Source organism: Temnothorax americanus, unplaced genomic scaffold, assembly GCF_048541705.1.
Source record: "Temnothorax americanus isolate GAGA-0224 unplaced genomic scaffold, ASM4854170v1 Scaffold12, whole genome shotgun sequence".
Taxonomy (NCBI): domain Eukaryota; kingdom Metazoa; phylum Arthropoda; class Insecta; order Hymenoptera; family Formicidae; genus Temnothorax; species Temnothorax americanus.
Genome location: NW_027509253.1, coordinates 1902786 through 1919980, shown reverse-complemented (window position 1 = coordinate 1919980; position 17195 = coordinate 1902786). Strand labels below are relative to the sequence as shown.

The following is a 17195-nucleotide window of genomic DNA, read 5'->3' as shown; positions in this document are numbered from 1 at the left end:
ACCGTCGACGACGACTCCCGATGATCCCAGGACGACGGCTCGACGGGGACGACGGGGACGACGAGTCAGCAGGGATCCCCGGTGCCGGCAGGTGGCGTCAGTGTCGCCGGTCGCCGGTGTGGCGGAACACTGCGGTGCGGCCGCGTTCGAATGACGTGTATAACGATCGGTATCGCGCGGACACCCTCCCGACGGCACCACCCGGGCGAGGGTGAACGCCGTACGGCGACGTTGCCGGTCGCCAGGTGAATTTCTCCTTTCTCCGCGATGCACCGCCCGCGAACGTCTCGGCCGTCGCGCGTTTTCCTCCACGTCGCCGTCGTGGCTGCTGCGTCGGTGTCGGTGCTATTGACGGTGCTCGCGCATGCGCAGCGGGAAGTCGACGAGCCAGTCACGGGCGAACCGCGAAAGGGCGGGGAATCCAAATCGAAGCTCGACGAGGAGCTGTGTACGTCGAATTTTACTCCTTTTTCTTCTTTTTTTTTTTTGCGTTTGATTAGTTCCGGTATTTAACGTTAATTGCGCTTTCCGCACCTTTTTCTTTCTTCTAAAGCGGTAGCTTTGCGCGTTGTTTCAAATGCGCAGTAGTGTTAAGAAAAAAAATACAGCCGAGGAGATAGAATTATCGGTGCGCTTTCGCAACTTGTTAAAATAAATGGAGATTTTTAAGTATTTTTGATATTTACATTATTATTTACCTAATATTTCACCCATATGTGTTTTAGCTTTTAATTTTCATTTTATTACTTCGTTATTTCATCTCGTTGCCTCATTGCCACTCGACTGTTTTTGCAACAGTTAAGAAACTATTTGCTCAACGGCGAAAGGACCACGTAGAGGCTGTGCAAACTCTCCTGAAGATGGACAATTACGAGCGTCTGTACAAAATGATTACGGTGCTGACTGAGAAGATAGTGGAGGTCGTCGAATCGAGTAAGAGCGTCATCGAGAAGGCCGGTTTCCTACCGCACAACGGTTCTTTCCCCGTGGATACCGACGTCAAAGACGGTACATACGATTATTCATTCGGATAGCCCGAGTTCGTCGAAAACAGATTTCGCAAACTGTTCCGCTACAAAATCGCCACGAATCGTCCGGTGGAATGTCGATAGAAATATAACGGAATGTGATGTGGCGGACTGAGCGCAGGAACCGAGCGCGGAGTCTGCTATTTCGCAACCATTTAAATGATTGCGAAATAACGGACTCTGCTCGGTTTTTGCCGGCAATCTGCCTGATTGTGCCTGACGGAATAATAATAAGGTACGATCTCTGCCGCAATATTCTGCTCGAATTTATAAAAAAAAAAAACTGCAATGGTTAAAACTTTGCTCACCGCGAGCCAATTATTTGAGTTACCGTATATATATATATCTGAAATTATTAAAAATCAATTAGACTTTGACGGAAGATGTAACAGCAATTTCGTAAGGAATAATGATTTAAAATGCTTTACGGACTTCTCTTACTACATTTGTCGCAGCGTTGTCCAGCATCCTGGAGAACACCGCGCTTTTCGGAGACATCGTCCTGCACCTGCCGGACATCACTCACAGGATACTGAGGACGCAGTCGGGATGGAACTCCGCGATACATTGGTCCCTGAATTTCGCCAATCGGACGCGGCATTTGTTGAACAAATCGACCATCACGATGTTTCGCCTGGTCGAGCAGGAGCTGAACATTACGGAACGCGACCCGGACTATTTTAATCCGTACAGGAGCGCCGCCCACGCCGGCCAGCGCGAGGACACCGTGAAGAAGAAGAAGCCTGCGAAGAAAGAAAAACGTAAAAAGGGACCGCAGATTGCTAAAATCGAGTTGTGAGCCGCCCTCGCCGCGCACGCGAGACTCCTCTCTGACCGGTTCCTAAATCGCCTCGTTAAGAAGCGGGCTCTCTCTGCGGCGCTGCCGTTAAAATCCTATATAGAGAAGGCGGATGCCATATCTGATCCTGAATCCTACAGGATTAATAACGACGAGCTTCCAAACGGCTTAATTCGCCGAGGAGATTAAAAAAAAACTATATATTTCTATATAATGTAGTATATAATAGTAGTATAATATAAGTATAATATAATTGTTCGCTAGGAGCTAATTGAGAATGTGCCAATTTAGCGGGCGCATTTGTATTTAACGAATATTGTCGCGCGTTACGCGAAGATGTTGCTATACATATCGAATTCCGACAAAGTCTCTATACACAATATTAAATAAAAATATTGCAATCGACAATTGCGTTTCTAGCTTGCGTGAAAACGATTGTGCATAAAAGTCTAACATTCCGTTCGACAGTTTCAATTCTTGATATATTATTAGATTAGCTTAATTAATTATATATAATGTTCGTGCAATTCGTCCGACTCTGCGACTCCCCGGCGGCGAAAGATCGTCGCGGAGGCGGCGCCGATCCGTCCCTGTTTGAAAGCGAAACGAGCGGTCGAGCGGAGAAGGCTCGAGGGCAAACTTCGCCCGCGAGCGAGCCGTGAATCTCACGGCTGCGGCGTGTCGTGTCCGATATGAGAGACAGCTTTTCTCGTCGGTTTACTCCCGACTCCCGACGACGGCGGGCCGCTGCCGCGGCGCCACGCCGCGCCGGTAGAAAGTGGTCAGCCAATGAGCTGAGAACGGTGGTTCCTGAGCCGGCCAGTTCCCGAGAAGTTGCCGCGCGACGGCGACGACGACGGCAGTCTACCCCCGGCAGTGTCGCGGCTCAGCGGATCAGCCCGTGGTGGATCGGTCGTACTCGTTCGGTCGGCTCTGATGATACGTCGCGGTGATCGCACGAGCTGAAAACGAGAGGCACGCGAAAGAGGGAATTCGGACGCGCGACCGTCACCCCGAGACTACCGAGAGAATTCCGCGCGCGCGGAACGATGAGGCTCCAGGACGCGGCGCTGCTCTGCGCCGTCTTGACCGTCGCAGGTAGGCGCGCCCTCGCTATTTTCGCTACGTCGAAGCCCGCACCTTTCTCTCCGTCAACGTTCCTAGAGCTGTTTCCTGAAAGATCAGCGTGTACGCGTCCGCGCGGGGAGAGTCAGAGAGTAGAAGAGATCGTTTAAAATTCTCGCCCAAATCACGCGAGACTTCCCTCGGTGGTCTTCCTCTCTGGTTCCGCAGATAGAGAACTCTCTCTTTTTTTCTCTCTCTATAAAAATCGCAATGAAGATCCTGCGAATTTTTATCGATTCTATAATTGCCGAGTTCCTTTTTGCCGCTCACTCGCAATACTCAGTGTATCGTACCGTGCAGTCCACGGCGTCCACGGTAACCGATTATCGAGATGGATAAGACTTTACTTTCCAAAAATTACGAAATTCCAGGACGATCGTTTAACATTGAATTCCTAAAGCGTGCATTGATGCGACAGTCTGGCCTCTTGCTGTTCCTAAGACAGACCAGTTCTAGCAGGTCGTCATTTAATTTTGTCGTTTTTTTCCCCTCTGGACCGATCCTTCTCCCGCGAAGCATTCTCCACTTGTGTATCCTCTCCTTGATTCTCTTTTTATATTTCTCTTCGTGGCCGTTATTTTGATCGATAGCGTTACGATAGCAAACAAGAAAGTATGTAATTGTAACGCTCCAATAAATAATTGTATACCAATAATTGCTCTTACATCGCATATTCTATATTTGTATGTACTTTATCACAGAAATAAACATGCTGTATATATGATACTCGTCTAATTGAAAACCAGACAGTCAGAGACGCGATTAATTGATCCTTTGATCATCTAGAACATCCTTCGCTCTCTAAAAATTCTCCGTGAACCTGGCGAACAAAATTTTTTTACAGTCAGTCTGCGGTGAAACGAAACCGCAGAGATTCGGAGGGAAGCGACACTGAGATAAATTTCGGTATACGTCGGCGGTTTCACTCGCGTTTACATAAGATCTGTCCCACGCGCATATGGCGTATCCGCGCTGGTGGGCGAGAGAGCGCACACACGTGTCACCGCACGTGTGCGTGCGTCCGGACGAGATAGAAGGAAATGTTGCACCCGAGAGAACGAAAGAACGCGTCGTGAGCGCAACGTCATTGCCAACGTGCACTGGGGTGTATACCTTCACTTTCCACTTTACCGGGCCTCTTTGACATTCGCGAACGCGAGCACCTCTCTCGACGAGCTACGCGTCCCATCCTCGCGATCCTCGCTCGCCGCGACTGTCTCCTGCCTGAAAAAAATAGGTTGAAGCAAAAAAATCCCTCTTTCGTCCTTCGCCAAGCTGGGATAGATCCCAGCAAACATTAGGTAACAGTAAACTTACATGCCATTTTTTATTCAGCAATGTATAAATCCAATAAAAACACATGTGTTACTTAATGCTTGCCGGGATTAAACAGAAGGGAAAGGAATTCACAAAAGTTCACCGTTAATCTCTGACCTCGTAGATTGTACATAGAAATCTATAACTTGGAACGAGATCTTATTTCCTTCGAGTCGGCCGTTTACTTAGATTGCCGATCCGTCCGTCGCTGTATCAGGAAGTCCAGCGAAAGTGAGGCCGCCAATTCCGCGGCTTTAATCGCCGTGCGATCGTGTTACGCCGTATCAGGTGTTTCCGCTCGACATCCTGTACACACCGTGGAAACATTGTTGCCTCGTTTGCGGTTTACGTTTGCAAATCATCGAAGGATGTAATTATCCTGCCTCGTCGTTTAATCAAAGCGTCGATTAGCTGCAGATGCGGGTGCAGGCTTTCAACAAGCATAAATTATTGTCATACGTCATAATTGCAAATTGCAAGAGACCTAATTCGCAAGGAGAGATATAACGTAATCTGGTAATCTCATTTCTTCGATTTAATTATACGACATTGCGAAGCAGAAGGAAGGAAAAATGTGCTACGCACAACGATATTGTATAAGGTCATTGGGAAGAATCATCGTAGGTGCTACTTTCTCTCTCGCGAGCGCTACGCACCATTTTTAATACCTTCGGATCTCCGCGTCGTCGTGCAATTTCTCTCGTTATACCTGCGTCGCTCGTGCCGCTGTTCTTATTAGTTCAAATTTCCATGTTAAGTTCATCAACTAAGTGCCAGTTTAAGTTTTATCACTAAGAGAAACGCCATACGCGAGATATTTAAATTTAAGAACCTTGACTTGCGCCATCAGTGCTCCACTATGCCAGACATAACGTTAACTTATAAGCATATCCATTATTTATTACCGCGAACGCGTGTGGTGAGTTTCGCGAAAACTTGTGCAACTCTTGCGCGCATGCGGCCGCTTGCGCATGTGGCGCGTCTGGAATATAAGCTGTGAAGAACTCTTCCGGCACTTAGAGATTCTTCACGCGTTCCGTATAAATCGATTGCATGCGCGCTCGGCTGGACAGCTAAATAACGGTGCATCGCGGCGTAGGACCGAGTTTAACGAGTTTATATACTTATAAGAACTCTTACGTCTGTTGCGGAATCCGGATTAACATTAAGCGCCGAAGATATTATTAGCGCGCTGGCATTTCGCGCATGTCAATGACGGGCTTTAACGTTCTACGACTATCAGTTTAACTACCTTACAGATATTTCTATCTGACGCAGTTCTAAATTTCCGGTTTATAAAGGCGCGATAAAAGAAACGCGCGCGGGGCTGGATTCTGAAATATGCTAATGCTTGGAAATTCGTTGTAGTAGGTATATGCTAATGCGATTCCACCTCGTCTTTTTAGACGCTTTTAACGCATTTACGTTTTCACCGAAAGACGCATAAACGCTCGTCCGTGCGCACTCACGTGTCCAAACATATTGGAATGCCCACAATCACGTTTCTCGCTTTCTCAAACTTCTCTCCTGGAATTTCTCCCGCCTATATTTTCTACACGCGTGCGAAGCTCCGCGTGCATATACGCCAGGCATCATTCTCGTCCCTATCCTGCTAATGTAACAAAATGACAAATATTAGTCGGTCATAGATCGAAGATGTGAGGAATCCTCGTTATTTTTAATGAAGAAACGCTCAGGACGCGTTCTACATGTGTTGCATGCAAAATTGAATTTTACTCTACGACGCTATACCATTGCAGCTTGTCCATTCATTAAAGTCACCGTTTTGTCACCGCGCTGCCGGGCGTAATCACGCACGGCTCCGGAGCGTAACAACGCTTGACAGAAAGAACGCAGTAAAAGTGGAACGTAGGCACTTGATAGCCAGCAGCCCAGCCGGCAGCCGGCCTCATTCGGAATACAAAAGCGTAAATACACTCGGGCGTAAACGTGTCTCGAGAGTGAGCGATCTTCAACCTTGACATTTTCTCAGTTTAACAGCTTTCGAGCATTAAATCATCTATACGATCGCACGCGATCGTGATCTTCTCCTGGGAACAAATAAAATGTTGGGACTTAATCGCAAACGAGCGTTAAAGATAAAAAAATACTAGGATTACAGTTAATTACGAAGCGCTTCGTTACTTTTATGAGAGGAAAAGAGAGAGAGAGAGAGAGAGAGAGAGAGAGAGAGAGAGAGAGAGAGAGAGAAATCCTTTCTTAAATGTATTTCTGCACACGAGGCGTGCTCGTGCATATTTTCTGTGCATCAATGGAGAACTATTACCTCTTGTATCACGTTTTCTTTTACTTCCTCAGTACATTGTCAAAAGAACAAAAAGGACGAGGACAAGAAAGACGAGGAATTCAAGTGTCCCGAGGGCCAGGGTAACGGTAACTTCGCCGATCCAGCGACCTGTAGGAGGTTTTATCAGGTAATTCATACCATTATTAATTTATCAGGTAACAATTATATTTCGCATTATTTTAGATCACTTTTATTATCGGTCTCGATTATTCATCTCTGCTACGATTATTCGCCTCGTGATTGTACGTTCATACTTTGTTTTCCATCAAAAGTGCGTCGATGGATATCCTTACTTGAACCGATGTCCGTCGGGCTTGCACTTCGACGACATCAGCAAATTCTGTACCTTCAGAAATGAGGCGCGATGCGGACCCATCGAGGCCAGTAAGCGAACACTTTTACTTTACATAGATTTTACACTGATTTTATAAAACGAACAAGATTTAGAGAAAAAACCGCGGATCTTCAAAAAGTGATTTTTCTAACGATACAGTTGTTGCTTTTTGAGCTCGCCATTCCTAGGGGCCTATTCTGTAAATCTTAACAACATCATTACGTAGTTTGCGCAGATACAATATACCATAGAAAAGCTGATAACGTTAACATTTACAGAATAGATCCCTTCGTCTCTGTTTATTCGTCAAAATAATTTCCAGCGGGAGTAGTTGGCGCAGTCTTTACAGGCTTCACAGCTCTAACGATGGTGTCCTTTAATTTTTAGCGCCGGCACCGATCACCGAGCCACCGACGGATTTAGCCGAGCGCTGCGACACGTCGAACTGCCAGCTGCCGTACTGCTTCTGTTCCAGAGACGGCACTATCATTCCCGGTGGTCTTCAACCGGAGGAGGTAAAACGGCTACCTGATTGCAAATCCTCGTGATGCGATCTATCGGTCTGTTCAAACGTAAATACAACGACTTGAATGATTCCAGACGCCGCAAATGATAATAATGACGTTCGATGGTGCGATAAATCACAATAACTTCGATCACTATCAAAAGATATTCACCCAAGATCGCCTGAATCCCAACAACTGTCCGTTGAGGGGCACGTTCTTCATCTCTCACGAGTACTGCAACTACAATATGGTCCAGAGCCTGGCGCACGACGGACACGAGATTGCGACCGAGACGATCTCGTGAGTAACGCGATTACTTGGGGTACGTACTTTAGGATTATTTTGCTTGACGAGGGAAATTGTTTTCAGACTCCAGAAAGGCCTGGAAGACAAAGGTTACGAGGAGTGGGTCGGCGAGATGATTGGAATGCGCGAGATACTGAAGCACTTCAGTAATATCTCGACCGGCGAGGTCGTCGGTATGCGAGCGCCTTACTTGAAACCCGGTCGCAACACTCAGTATAAAGTGCTCGAGGACTTTGGATACATATACGACAGCAGCATAGGTATCTCGCCGCTAAAGGTGCCGATCTGGCCGTACACTCTTGACTACAAAATCCCGCACGAATGTAAAGCGGGTACTTGTCCTACCAAATCGTTCCAAGGTAATAGAATCGTAACAAAGATCTAGTCTCGTCTGCTCGACGTAGAACAGAAATATAATAAATAACGCATTTGATATTGTAATTTTTAAAGAAACTTTTATCCATTATCGTAGGCATTTGGGAACTACCTCTGAATGCACATTATGTGGAGAGTTACGAAGGTGGGCATTGTCCTTACTTGGATCAATGCGTTCTTCACAATCACGATCCCGAGGAAGTGTTCGACTGGTTGCAGGAGGACTTCAACAGATATTACGAGCAGAACAGAGCGCCGTACATGATGCCTTTCCACACCAATTGGTTCCAAATCAAGGAATTGGAACGCGGTCTGTCGAAATTTCTCGATTGGGTGGTGACGCTGTGAGTCAACATACATAAAGCATATGTCCATCGAGAATTTCGATATTTTAAAATAAACATGGGACATTTACAGACCTGACGTTTACTTCGTAACCGCCACGCAGGCGTTAACGTGGATGACCGATCCAAAACCGATTAAAGCTCTGCACAACTTCGAAGGGTGGTCGTGTAAAAAGAAAGATAATTTGCCCGGACCGCCGTGCAACAATCCGCACAAGTGCGCCTTAGACTTCAAGCCTGCCGAAGCAAATTTCACAACGACTAGGTAAAAATTGATTCAACTGTCGACGACACATTACACAGAATTATTAAATAGTTACTAAATATTTTAGCAAACTATATTTATATTAATTGTTAACAGGTATATGGAAACGTGTAGAGAGTGCCCGAACAAGTATCCCTGGTTAGGAGACTCGAAGGGTACAGGACTATACAACGATAATTACAATCCTGAAAAGAAATAAGTGTCACTCGAGTGAGTTAGATTTAATTTAGCGCAAGTGATTCGCGTTTCGTTGTTATAAAAGAAAAGTAGATGTCTTGGGTGTGCGCGTGATATAGAGATCCATTGTCGATTACTACTCGCGTCAAGCATCTCACTTTCTAATATTGGAGAAACCTCTTAAAATTTCAATTTGCATCTCGAATGTACGAGTCAGTATGCGTAAACTTATACACCTATCTCCGTATGCTCGACAGTGTTCGCATCTATTAATACGTTAAGTGTGTACCGCTCAATCTGAAAGAGAAAATAAAACGTCTCGATGCTACATAAAATCTAATAAAAATCTGCCTTTTATTTCTCGAGGACAGCAGAAAGTAACTTGAATTAATTACTCTTATGTACAACATTCCCTCATTTGTCTTACTTTAAGTGGCGTCTTGTTTTCGTTTTAGCCGAAACGCGCTATATATTTTAAATATATGTATTTTTATGTATATATACAACGTGTCTACATTCATTGCATCGAACCGCACTGTCTATCTGCAGGATACGCAATCAAGATGGCGCAATCACTTCTAACGGTTTTAAATAATTAATTAACGCACCGGGAACCACTCTTCCAATACTTGACTATATTTTACACGTTCTGAAAAAAGAAACAAGAGCAGCCGTGTAACATTTCAAGTCAAATTAAGATAAACAGATTCTTAACGATAAACTACATTTATTTAATTCTCTTTTCAAGAGTGGAGAAAAGCACATTACCTGGCTCGGGAAAGAGTTCCGGATGTCGTATGATATAATCTCTCATTCTAGTGTCACGTTCCCCATGAAAATCTTCAACAAACTTCTTCGCAATTTGCGATACAATGTATCCTCCTATCACAAACGCTATATGCTTCTGTATTCCTAAGCAAAAAAATATACTTTGAGATCCCGCACCGGTAAGTACTTATCAAACTTGTTATTCAAAGCCCATAATTTCAGAATTAATCCTGATCTCGTTATAAAGTAAGACTAATGATAAAGTCAATCATGGCGATCATAGCACCGAGAGATGTGCGCTGCTCTAACGAGCCGAAGATCCGAGTTCAAATCTGACCAAAAGTCGTTGATTTTTATTCGTTTCGCCACACATAAAATTGATGGTTGAATACATATACATTTGTAAACTATAGATTATTGGCCAAGTAAAATCTTGGAAAAAAAAGATTTAATACACAAGTAATCTATAGATATACTCTTATACAAAATGATTGGTCTAACGCGTACATCTATAAATTACACCTGCATATATATTTAAAAAAAAATATATATATATATATATTTAATATTTAATATTATATATATATATATATATATATATATATATATATGCAGGACATTCCAAATGTACTGGATGGTATCGTTAATTTGCGCGAGCATCTGCATCGTTTGCTCGTACTGACGGATAGTTTCCTCATGATGCTCCAGTATGCGATTAGTGCTATGCTCGATTTTCTCCCAGATCATTTGCGCTTGTTCTTGTATGCTAATTAAATCCTGCAATACTTCCTTATGATTTTCTCCACGTTCGACGGCCTGTTGTTCGAGATCCTTATGCGCCTTTTCGAACTTATTTTTTATTTCTTCTGTCATGGCAGCAAGTTGAACGTGACCAGATCGTATCAACGCTTATATTTAATATTTAATATGCAGGTGTAATCTATATAGATGTATGTACGCGTTAGACCAATCATTGTGTATAAGAGTATATCTATATATTACTTGTGTATTAAATGTCATAATTTTTGTTTCAGATTTCACTTGGTCAATAATCTATAGTTAAATATGTATTTTTTTCTTTCCTTTTCCCTTTTTTTTAAATCATATCGGCGACAATTTTCTTGCTCGAATGAAGACACGAAAAGGAAGGGAAAATATATATATATATTATATATATATATATATATATAATAATCGCAAAATCGATTATTGTTACATAACCGCGTCGTGAGGTTAGGTTAGGTTAGGTTTGCCGTGAATGCGAGAAATCCAGCGATTTTGCGATTTCGAGAGGTTGGGGAAAAACCGAGCTGACACTCACCGGCGTAAAACGGCCTGCTATTGAGGAAATTGTTGAGCGACGGAACGGAGAAGGCGAATCCCATGCATACTACTTCCGCCGTGTACTTCGTCACGCCAGGATCGTAAGTGGGATCTGGCTTGAGCAGATCCAGAGCCCACTGGACCTCCGGATGTTCGCTTATCTCGTGCGAATGATGTTTACTCATTTTTTCTCCCTCCTTTTTTTTTGCGACGAGAACTATTATCCCGTGTTAAAGACGACAATTTAGGAGCGCGGTGCTCCGCTTACGACGAGCCGTGAACCGGTAGCGAGCGAAAATTTAACGGAAAAATAACAATGGCCGATTGTTACGCGCAAGTTTCGCTGATCGCAGCGACATCTGTTGAAAAATGTGATAGGTAGCGTCATCTGACGGCGCACGGTTCCATTACCTTACCTAATTATTGAAAATGATTGATATTATCACACAATGATTATTATTAAATTAGCATCAATATCTTGGGCTAATTATATATATATATATATATATATATATATATATATATAATTAATATATAATATAAATATATATAATATGTAACAATAACAAGATAGAGTCCCGGAGGTGATTGAAAAGAATCAACATCGTCGACTGATTGATATCAATCTTTTGATCGCCATCATAAATATTTGAACAATTATAATGCATTATTAAATTTGATGTTTTATTACATACAGATGCTTCACAAATAAATATGCAATAATATCGTATATATTATCACAAAACTACAGATAATCAAACAAATTAAACAATGAAAGTGGTTTTAAATAAATATAGGATATTTTAGAATCTTAAACATATGTAGATGTGTCAGAATGTTATATTATAAATAAAACAGCCAAAGTTCCATCGTCGCTTTTTTAATAATACTTTGTTGATGGTATTATTTAATCGTGAAAAAACCACCAGTAAGAAAGGAATTACCTCATTTCTTGATTGTACAATTATTAATTACATTTATTACGCAAACATCTGTTTTCACATACATTTCTCGTAGATTTTTGTCACCCGTCAGCGATACATTTATACACATTGAGTATGATATCCATACGTAATCAATTACGTTCAGTCGTATTTGGTATAACACGTAAACCTTCATTGAACAATGTTACTTTCATCGATTTCTTTTTAGCACCTTACATCGAAGATAGCCGATCTCTTTAAGAATTGTGTATACGCGTGGCACAGATAAGCTCCAAGTCCAATCGCCGCTTTTAGGATCACAACGACTGGCGTAGCTCATACGAATAAGCTGATGCACTTCGCACAAAAATCTCAAGTGGAAAACAGTATTAAAACTCTACATGTAATATATCTCTGTTATTTTTGTAACATGCTATAGTGAGAAGTGAATATAATCTAATTGTTTTTTTGGATATATCTATAATCGTCGTGAGTATCGTCGTGAAAAGAGTACAGTATAGATCTCGAATATGGGGAAGTAGAAAAATATATTACAAGGAAGTGATTAGAAGATTGAGTTAAAAATCCCGGGCAAGAGCAAGTTTATAATATATAGTCCTGCCTGTTAAAGCTCTGTCGATTAGATTGAAAAATATCACAATCCTGTTATACAATATACACATCTCTAATGCCGTAACTCCACAGTAAAGCACAAAAATATATGAAATATAAAACAATAGCAACATTTATAATACATAAATATTATCTTTATCTCTGTAACATTTTAATCTGACTTTTCTTTGTAAAAAGAAAAAAAGCATTTTGTTAATGAAACTCGCAAATTTGAATCGCGAACAATATGGAAGCAGAAAATAATAATAACTATCAATGCAAATCTTATGAACAATAATCATCATATGGCACCGTATATGCATATCGTAAGCGTATCACAGCTTAAAATTAATAAATCAACTTTTAAAACGTAACTTCGTCGATAATCATATGAATACATCACAAAATAATTGAGTATAACATGTAACGCTTATTAAACGAACGCAAAATGCAAACAATATTCACAAGAGTCTCTCTTAAAATATGACGAAAAATAATTCGATCATTTTTTAATATACCCAATCATTTTTCTTAAAACGTAGTTGGCTTTCGAGTATCACGATAGTTCCACTAAAGTATCAAATCTAATAGAAAGCACATCTAAAACTTTTTTTAATAAATCTATCGGTAATATTAACTATCTGAATGAAATGTAAACTTACCAACATTTCTAATTGTGTTATTTTGCTATCATTTCTTATTGACTCGCATCGTTATTATCAATGGCTCTATTGCAATACCATACAGATGCAGCAGACCTTAAAGAATAGATAATTACGATGTGCTGGATACATCATAATGCAAATATTAATACAAACCTTAAGTACGAGAGTGGCATCGTGGCAGCAGAATAGGATAGTGCCGCTGCTACAAAAATACATCCCGTTCTTAATGGACATAACAATACTGCTACTGTACCATACTCTAGATATAAGGTATAGCCCAAAAGGAATTGAGTCAGAATTAACACTGAAACTGGTAAATATTGACAAACTATTTGGAATTTGGACCAGACTGCCGGGGGATATTCAGGATACTGTAATCTGAAATGCAGGCAATTAGTCTTAAGATTCATCTGTCGCCTTGATAATATTATCACTGCAATATTACAGACCTGCGATCAACGTGATACGCCAAAAATAATGTAAGGGGTATGTGAAAAATTATTAACTGAAAGAATCCGTAAGCGTAAGTTAAGCCACCTGGTAAATACATGTTTCCGACGAATGTTCCCCACACAAAGATCACACCTGTGTGATTCTCAATTATCTCTCCTACGGTCCAAGGACCTTGAATTGATTCGTCAAATTAATTTCAAAAATTTTGCTCGATGTATTTATTTGTATGTATACACTTGCACGCGCGACGTATACACTTACCGATTGCACAATATAACGTGCTCAACACTAATCCAAAAAACAATCTATCAACGGCGGATAATACCCATAATCGCTTCAGAACCCGATGGAAGAACTTCAAGCGTCCCCGCGGTAATTCCATTCGTCTATCTAAATCACGAACAGTAATAGCATACATTTTATTATACAATCTAAAATAGGATACACATAAATTGTGCTTACGCTTACTCTTGTAACGCATATGAATAAATCGAAGGAAGCACAGCGGGCCGATTGACACTGCCAATGTAACGAAGAACATGAACTGAAACTGTGAGAGACAATAACATTAAATTGTTACATACACCACTATGTAAAAATTTAATTAGCCTTAGTGACTTGTCTAAACTTACGATGCCAACTATGTTAACCATCAGCAGTAACTTGGGAAGAACAGAAGTGGATAACCACGATCCGTCGAGAGAAAAAGAATGCCATACAATTTTTCTTCTATCTTCATCGTCAACTACATGAACCTGAAATATAAAATATAAAATTTTATTTGCGAAAACGGCATGTTTGCGGGTGTGTGCTTTAGGCTAGTACATAAATTAACTTTGATAAGTAATTTTGAAAAGTATTAACTCAACTGTTATCTGATGAATACCCTCCTTGTATCTCGTTGAGTTCCATGGCAACGCATAAAGAGGTCCGCGTACGTGATCACATTTTTGCCAGTCACCGTCGTCCAATTGAATTTTGACACTTTTCAGTGGAACCGTAGAAAATGCCAGTACTCTACAATAAGCAGTTTGCAAGTTGATTTTCATAAACCGAATAGAATCACAAATAATAATTACGAGGCGTCAATAAGAATATTCTTACCTGACATGTGTGGATTTGACGATAGATTCCAAATTTTCCTTTTGCGGCATCATAAATAATACGTTTTTTGGATTGGTGATTAATACTACAGGCCAATCACGGTGCTTTACATCAATGAATGAAAATTGGCCATGATCTATTGCCCCGAGGCGATACCTAATAAGAGACGCGTGTCAGATAGGTGTCTAATATTTGTAAACCAAATTAGGCAAACCGATTGTGATAAATATTTACGGAGCATTATATGTGCCGATAAAACAAAAAAATATTTGTATTCGCTATTAGTTTCACGTGAGTTTAAGAAGAGATGTAAATTTTATTTATACACCATCAATTGCTGCAACAACTAAAAACAACATACACTTTTCTATATCAAATTCATAAGAACTATCCTCATCGTCTGAACAGAGAAGAATCCTTTCAACGACTAATGCTTAAATACCAGTAACGCGTTATAGAATACAAAAGCAATGAATGAGCAACCGATGTCATTCTCAATTATGCGAAAGTATATTTGTCTTACATTCTATTCTCTTTCCAATCTGCCAATTCTAGCTCAAGGAAGCCCGCCTTTTGCAACGTGTACATGTTGGGTACCATATTGCCAAGCGTATGATAGTGGCCACACAGATACACCATACTTTCCCTATGACTACCTTTTAATATACGACAGATTTAATATAATTGTAAAATCGCAATACGAACAAATTTTTTGTAAGAAAAATATATTGTATTTTTATACCTCTTACCTAAAATATTTCTGATATTTGTATCGGATTTCGATATTATGCTCGATGTAGGATAATGACCAAACACGACTGAATGATCGGCGTTGCTTTCTTTTGAAAAATTAATCAACTGTTGTATCCTATTGATCTCGTCTTGGTCTAAAACGCCAATAAAGTTGAACGGCCTCTTGGGGCCTGGTTTCAAGCAGGCGTCAATCGCGATAAAGGAGAACTTTTCACGACCAGTTTTAACATTGTACATGTAAGATTTTGGATATTTCTTTCCTTGAATGGAATAATCCGAGTAATAGTTGTTTTTGGAGTCAAAATTGATGATGTCAAAGTTATCTGAAAATACATTAACAGGTTTTTGACACGTAATTTTTACGCGCGAGCATTGTCACACATGGATTTAAATATGCAGTTGCGCGTCGCTCACCATGATTCCCCCTGACATCCAACCATAAAATTTTCTTGCTGACATTAGTCTGGTCTATTACGTATCTATAAGTCTCCCATTCTTCGCGCTGTTGCTTCGAACCAAATCTATTTTCAGCTATGGCATCAGTCAAATCTCCTATCCAAGCGCGAAAAACGTTTTATTAATCTAATTTCTCCGATAAAGCGTATTCTTGTATCTGTAAAATATATATTACCCGAAGCAAGAACAACTTTAGGCTGAATGGCTGAATTTACCGTCACGTTGCAGAATTCCGTGAACTCCCATATCCTAGTTGGATCCCTAAAGATACTTATATGTAAGTCGGTTATCTGAAAGTATATAAAAAGCTATCTAAGTATAAAACACAGCTGTAACTCGCATTATCAATTATCCTAAATGCCGGTCGACAAACCTGTAGGAACCATATCAAGTGATTGTACGAATTATTTATGTTATAACGTTTCGGTCCTGAGTGTGTCTCCCCGTTATTGTCTCCCGAGGTCTCGATCGGAAGATGATGGTCGACGCTAATGAAATCGACTACATTCGCCATCAGGATGGAGAATATCAGTATCAGGACCAGGAGGACGATGGTGGACTTGGATATCCTCATCGCGACGATATAATGCTCCGTGCGAGCGTACACTGTCGGGCGGAAAATCGGGACTCGGGAGTGAAGTCCGGTCGTCTTCAGCTGGAGCAGCTACTCATTCACGTACGGAAGCCGACGTGCACCTGACATATTCATTCCAATTCATTCCGTTCGAGAGAGAGAGCGAGAGAGAGAGAGCGAGCACGGGAAGACGCGGTCGAGCGACTCGGCGATGCCGTCTTGCGTTCGCCGTGAAGATGAACGACGTGACGCGACTTGGAATTCAGGTAGTACGTCGCGCGAAAAATAGCCGCGCATGATGCGGTTCGCGATCCGGGCAAAATTGATCGGAGACGTTCGAAGCGAGACGCCGGCTCGAGTCGAGCGCGACCGCTTCAATCCGTTCCGTCATTCACAATCGCCCCTTGCTATTTACGTTAATTCTAAAAGTAGCTTGCTCCCCGAGGGAACGAGGCCGAGGGGAGAAACGTGCATGAGTCAATCGTCAATCCTCTCGTCTTTCCCCTCCAGACAGTCCAGACTCCAGACAATCACGGTCAATTTCGATCGTAAGTTTCCTCAGGTTGTTCTCATGACGACTGTCTGCGACTGCGACCCACTGCGACCGTCTGCGACTGTCATCGACGCGTGTCTGCTGTCACGTGTCAATGCGCCTACATCGACAATAACGGTCCTCTGCA

At 41.6% G+C, this 17195-nt stretch overlaps 4 protein-coding genes and 1 long non-coding RNA gene across 13 annotated transcripts; 2 read left to right on the top strand and 3 right to left on the bottom strand.

Annotated features, from left to right (window-relative positions):
- Positions 1-267: 267 nt before the first annotated feature.
- On the top strand, positions 268-3676 carry LOC143893504 (coiled-coil domain-containing protein 134). The gene is made up of 3 exons (XM_077398998.1): positions 268-448; positions 799-1008; positions 1484-3676. The coding sequence occupies exons 1-3, from the start codon at positions 268-270 to the stop codon at positions 1825-1827; spliced, it is 735 nt and encodes a 244-aa protein (XP_077255124.1). The 3' UTR covers positions 1828-3676.
- Cda4 (chitin deacetylase Cda4) lies at positions 2792-9219 on the top strand. Its single transcript, XM_077398997.1, has 9 exons — positions 2792-2925; positions 6589-6704; positions 6850-6961; positions 7299-7426; positions 7512-7717; positions 7787-8082; positions 8196-8442; positions 8516-8707; positions 8804-9219. The coding sequence occupies exons 1-9, from the start codon at positions 2877-2879 to the stop codon at positions 8904-8906; spliced, it is 1449 nt and encodes a 482-aa protein (XP_077255123.1). The 5' UTR covers positions 2792-2876; the 3' UTR covers positions 8907-9219.
- LOC143893508 (uncharacterized) lies at positions 3809-7729 on the bottom strand. 7 transcript variants are annotated; one of them, XR_013255814.1, is made up of 5 exons: positions 7589-7729; positions 6557-7473; positions 5739-6320; positions 4373-4575; positions 3809-4176 (listed from the first exon to the last, which is right to left on the bottom strand). It is a non-coding gene; the product is annotated as an uncharacterized LOC143893508 (long non-coding RNA). The 7 variants fall into 7 exon arrangements; XR_013255813.1 differs by having other exon boundaries at positions 4373-5881; positions 6022-6320; XR_013255818.1 differs by having other exon boundaries at positions 4373-5878; positions 6022-6320.
- On the bottom strand, positions 9220-11304 carry Nd-b14.5b (NADH dehydrogenase (ubiquinone) B14.5 B subunit). Its single transcript, XM_077399000.1, has 3 exons — positions 10974-11304; positions 9653-9796; positions 9220-9533 (listed from the first exon to the last, which is right to left on the bottom strand). Exons 1-3 carry the CDS (start codon positions 11158-11160, stop codon positions 9484-9486), a joined length of 381 nt encoding a protein of 126 aa, XP_077255126.1. The 5' UTR covers positions 11161-11304; the 3' UTR covers positions 9220-9483.
- Positions 11305-11908: 604 nt separating this feature from the next.
- On the bottom strand, positions 11909-17186 carry LOC143893454 (transmembrane protein 62). Of its 3 annotated transcripts, none has more exons than XM_077398850.1 (14): positions 17050-17186; positions 16315-16637; positions 16117-16231; positions 15900-16037; positions 15482-15808; positions 15256-15388; positions 14733-14888; positions 14498-14645; positions 14261-14383; positions 14091-14178; positions 13890-14018; positions 13625-13799; positions 13329-13553; positions 11909-13268 (listed from the first exon to the last, which is right to left on the bottom strand). In XM_077398850.1, the coding sequence occupies exons 2-14, from the start codon at positions 16513-16515 to the stop codon at positions 13208-13210; spliced, it is 2019 nt and encodes a 672-aa protein (XP_077254976.1). In that variant the 5' UTR covers positions 16516-16637; positions 17050-17186; the 3' UTR covers positions 11909-13207. The 3 variants fall into 3 exon arrangements, with proteins under 3 accessions (XP_077254976.1, XP_077254975.1, XP_077254978.1); XM_077398849.1 differs by having other exon boundaries at positions 16931-17116; XM_077398852.1 differs by having other exon boundaries at positions 14097-14178; positions 16315-17113.
- Between the last annotated feature and the right edge of the window lie 9 nt (positions 17187-17195).